Source organism: Hippocampus comes, unplaced genomic scaffold, assembly GCF_001891065.2.
Source record: "Hippocampus comes isolate QL1 unplaced genomic scaffold, H_comes_QL1_v1.1 scaffold108, whole genome shotgun sequence".
NCBI lineage: Eukaryota > Metazoa > Chordata > Actinopteri > Syngnathiformes > Syngnathidae > Hippocampus > Hippocampus comes.
Window position 1 is genome coordinate 1,025,296 of NW_017805071.1, and position 3,920 is coordinate 1,029,215.

Genomic DNA, 3,920 nt, shown 5'->3' on the forward strand with positions numbered 1-3,920 from the left:
ACACTAGTCCTGTCAGCATTCATAAACCTGGCAAAAGTCAAAGGAGAGGATATTGCTAGTAAAGTGGAAGGTGAAATAAATGGCAGATAAGAGAGTACAGAGTGAAATTATACCGAAGACACATGCCAAAAAACATTCAAATTCTGACAACTGAGTGCTGGAACATCTTGGCGCTTGCCAAAAACGGCTATGTTTTCATTTGCATATGAAATGCTAGTGCATTTAGCTTCGTTAGTGTGTGCGTCTGTGCGAGTGCGCGTGTGCGCATACGAGAGGCCTTTCATTGCCAGACTCTTGAGCGCTAATGAAGTGAGCAGATTTGTTATGTGCGCAGGGACGTGCTACATTGCGCAAGCCTCTGACAAAGACGTCGTATGACAGCAGGAATGGTGCAGATGCATGACAGGCCTCCTCCGACTAAGTGGGTGAAAGTGTGTGTAATGAGTGCCCTTATTGGAGGACCGTGTTTCAAAACAAGAAATCCAAATGGGGATATCTTGTGGAGGGTTTGTTCTCACTCTTGTTTCAGAGGAGGGGTTAGCTGGAGGATCAGGGTCAGGAGGGCCGTTCCGAACGCCAGTGGGAACCTCCTCCTGTGTTGCCATTGGCTCGGCTGGGTGTGAGTGAGTCCTGGGGAGGCCAGTGAGGAGGTGGATGAACTGCAATGATGCTTGGGGTAGGGGCAGGCTGCCTGAGGACCTTAAAGCCTTGGGACTCCTCGTTAGAAGCACAGAGTGATACTGAGAGAGCAGAGAGCAGGGTGACAGTTTCACAGGAGAACTTATCAAGTAAGCTGTGTGTGCTCACCCTTCCTTGACTTGTCACTTGAGGCTGTGCATACACACACATACACACGCACAGACGCACACACACAGACACAAACACACACACACTGCTACAGGCGCATGCACACACTGACCGAGAAGTGCATCTGTGTGCTTGTAAGGCTGACTCTCCAGCAGCGGAGCAGGAATTAAAAACTTTTTGGATTACAACGGGTGCACTTGATATACTTTTTGGACATCTTGGATACAATCTTCCTGAGTTGTTGATCTGAGCTCAGAAAAAAAAAAAAGGTATGGCAGAGGGACAAAAGAGCTCCAGGTGGGCATTAACCCAGCGCTCCTTCCACATGCCACTGGGCCTGTGGCTCCTTTCGCTCCTCCACCTCCTCCTCGGCGTGTCGGCCGCAGACGAGTACGACTACTACAGCTGGCAGTCGGACAACTTCCACAACGGCCGCTTCTACACCAAACAGCCCCAGTGCGTGGACATCCCGGCCGACCTGCGGCTGTGCCACAACGTGGGCTACAAGAAGATGAGGCTGCCCAACCTGCTGGACCACGAGACCATGCCTGAGGTGAAGCAGCAGGCGGGCAGCTGGGTGCCACTGCTGGCCAAGCGCTGCCACGCCGACACCCAGGTCTTCCTGTGCTCGCTGTTTGCCCCCGTGTGCCTGGACCGGCCCATCTACCCGTGCCGATCGCTGTGCGAGGCCGTTAGGGACAGCTGCGCACCCGTCATGGAGACCTACGGATTCCCCTGGCCGGAGATGCTGACGTGCGATAAGTTCCCCATTGACAACGACTTGTGCATCCCCATGCAGTTCACCGCCAACCATGCCACCCAGCCGCCAGGTACGCAAAAGTCCAATACGCACACACTGATGCGTTGCCTGACAAAAGTTAGAAGTGAGGAAAAAATGTGCAGCGTTCATCTCAAGCAGGTTGAAGAATTTGTTTTTTCAGCCGTCACCAGGTAAGACGGCATAAGAAGACGTTTAAAATTGACCGCAGACCTCAGCATGAGGAAGCAGATTTTCCACAATAAGAATTAAAGCATGATTAAAAAAAAACAAAAACTTCATACTTACATTTACGTGGAGGTTACACATTTTTGGCAGTGAGTCAAATTTTGTGTTTTCACGAACTTTGCTGCTTCATCTTTGTGATTCTCATTGCTTTTAAATTTTTGTCGTGAAGCCATTTTTATTTATTTACTCCACATTACAGAAAGTCAGAATTTGCTCCAGACGCTGAGCTGCCTGCACAAACTTGTATGAATTTTCAAACAATCGTTCATCAAATACAAAAATGTCTATTATTGCTGTTCAGTCCACAGAAAGGTGTAAAAGCAGTAATATATAAATATATAAGATACTGTTCAAATAGCAGAGGAAGCAAAGTGAGCGAAATTTGGAGTCCCTCTCACAAACTCACTTCAGTAATTGTTTGCCCTGCGAAGATATTTTCTTTGTGGAGAGATAGAGCATGAGCGATGTAGGAAACATTCTTTTTGAGCAATTGTGGATTTTTCACTCAACATATGGCAAAAGTTCCAACTACACCTCGGTAAATGTTGACTTTGTGCCATGTAAAACTATGCTGTTCCCCCCCAAAGTTTTGTAGAGGGATGGTGCACGGGCAACGGAGGAAACTGTTCAATTTTGTTGAAAATATGGGATCTAAATCACAACATAAAACAGTTGTAAACATGAGATGCTTGATTATCAAGATTCGCTTTGGCGCTGATCCAAATTTTGATTGTTTGGCTTTGGAGAAGGTCACTTTTTTTTTTCTTCTTCGAGTTTTCATTGTTGACCTTTGCACAAAAAGCTTGTGCGAAAAGAGCTTAGCTCAATGGATCAACTGTTATTTCACCCTCTAGCTCCTATTTTTCTTGTTGACAGAGATAGCGCAAATCAGCTTGCAGTTTCTAAAGCAGGACATTTCGGAAAATGCAAATACTTCTGCTTCCCGGCTCATGCTGATGACAGATGCCATTTGAAGTGAGAGACAATCCAAAGGAGGTTAGTGAGGAAGACGGGAGCAGTGAGAGGTTAGAAGGACAGCGTGCTGACGTCAAAGTGTTAAAGACGCACTCCCGGCCATCGCTCGGTGCCTCGGGCCGGGGGGACTGAGACAGACTGAGACGAGTGGCCGGAGACTGAGAGACTCCAGCTGCCGGATTGTTCAGTGAGTTAAGACGAATGGACTGTTGTGTTCAACAGCTTCACTGAAAAGGCGACGCAGCTTTATCAGTAGTCGTCCATCAAGAGACAATCCATCCATCAAGCCAGCAGCTGAGGGGACGGAGAGAATGTCCAAGTCGCTCACAGGATGCCCCGATTTGTCAATCGATGGTGGAAGACACCGAGGCTCTGTTCACACTTGTATTTTGCATTCCCTGGTCCGAAGCGCTTGATGAACTGGTGATAAACTTGGTTGGTTTCCTCATTGGTTTGGCTATTTTTAACATTTGCCAGTTGGATCTGATCAAAGTTGGATTGTTTACTTCAAGAATGGTTTGGGTAACCTTTCTACGATGACCATACCATCCGGTGCTTTTTTTTAAATTTATTTATTTTTTATTGTGGTTTAGCTAGCTTACGCTAGCTACTGACACAAAGACGCGGCGATCAGTGACCAACAGTGGGTCACTTTAGCCGTTTGGTGTCGTGTTCCTCAGAACCCTGGTGTACCAGGACCAGTCTAGTCCCTTCGTACGGGGTTTTGCCAATGGAGTAGTGAATGGAGATGCCTTAAGCCAGGGGTCCCCAACCTTTTTTGCCCCACGGACCGGTTAAAGTCAGACAATATTTTCAGGGACCGGCATTTAAGGTGTGGCGAATTAATACAACAAAATAATATGGTATGAGCTGCATGAAAACTGTGGTGTTTTCGAAATATAATAATAAACACAAGTAGCGTCTAATCTGGTCGCAAACTCTTATCGCTCTGGTAATGTTTAATGCCTTCAAAATACGATACAACGCAAATTCAAAGTGCATGAAAATGACGACTCACCACAGCCCCGAGCTTGATTTTCTGCAATCAGACAGTCCCATCTCGGGGTAATAGGAGACAATGACACCTCAAGTGTGTGGTTTATGTCCAGTCTACTTCGTAATTTTGTTTTAG

At 46.8% G+C, this 3,920-nt stretch overlaps 1 protein-coding gene across 1 annotated transcript in view; it reads left to right on the forward strand.

The window, feature by feature from the left end:
* The first annotated feature begins 692 nt into the window (after positions 1–692).
* The window catches only part of sfrp5 (secreted frizzled-related protein 5), a 19,079-nt gene continuing 15,851 nt past the window's right edge, over positions 693–3,920 (forward strand). The window contains exon 1 of the mRNA XM_019864666.1: positions 693–1,637. Within this exon, the coding sequence (XP_019720225.1) occupies positions 1,079–1,637 (559 nt within the window). The 5' untranslated portion in view covers positions 693–1,078. The remainder of the gene's footprint in view (positions 1,638–3,920) is intronic.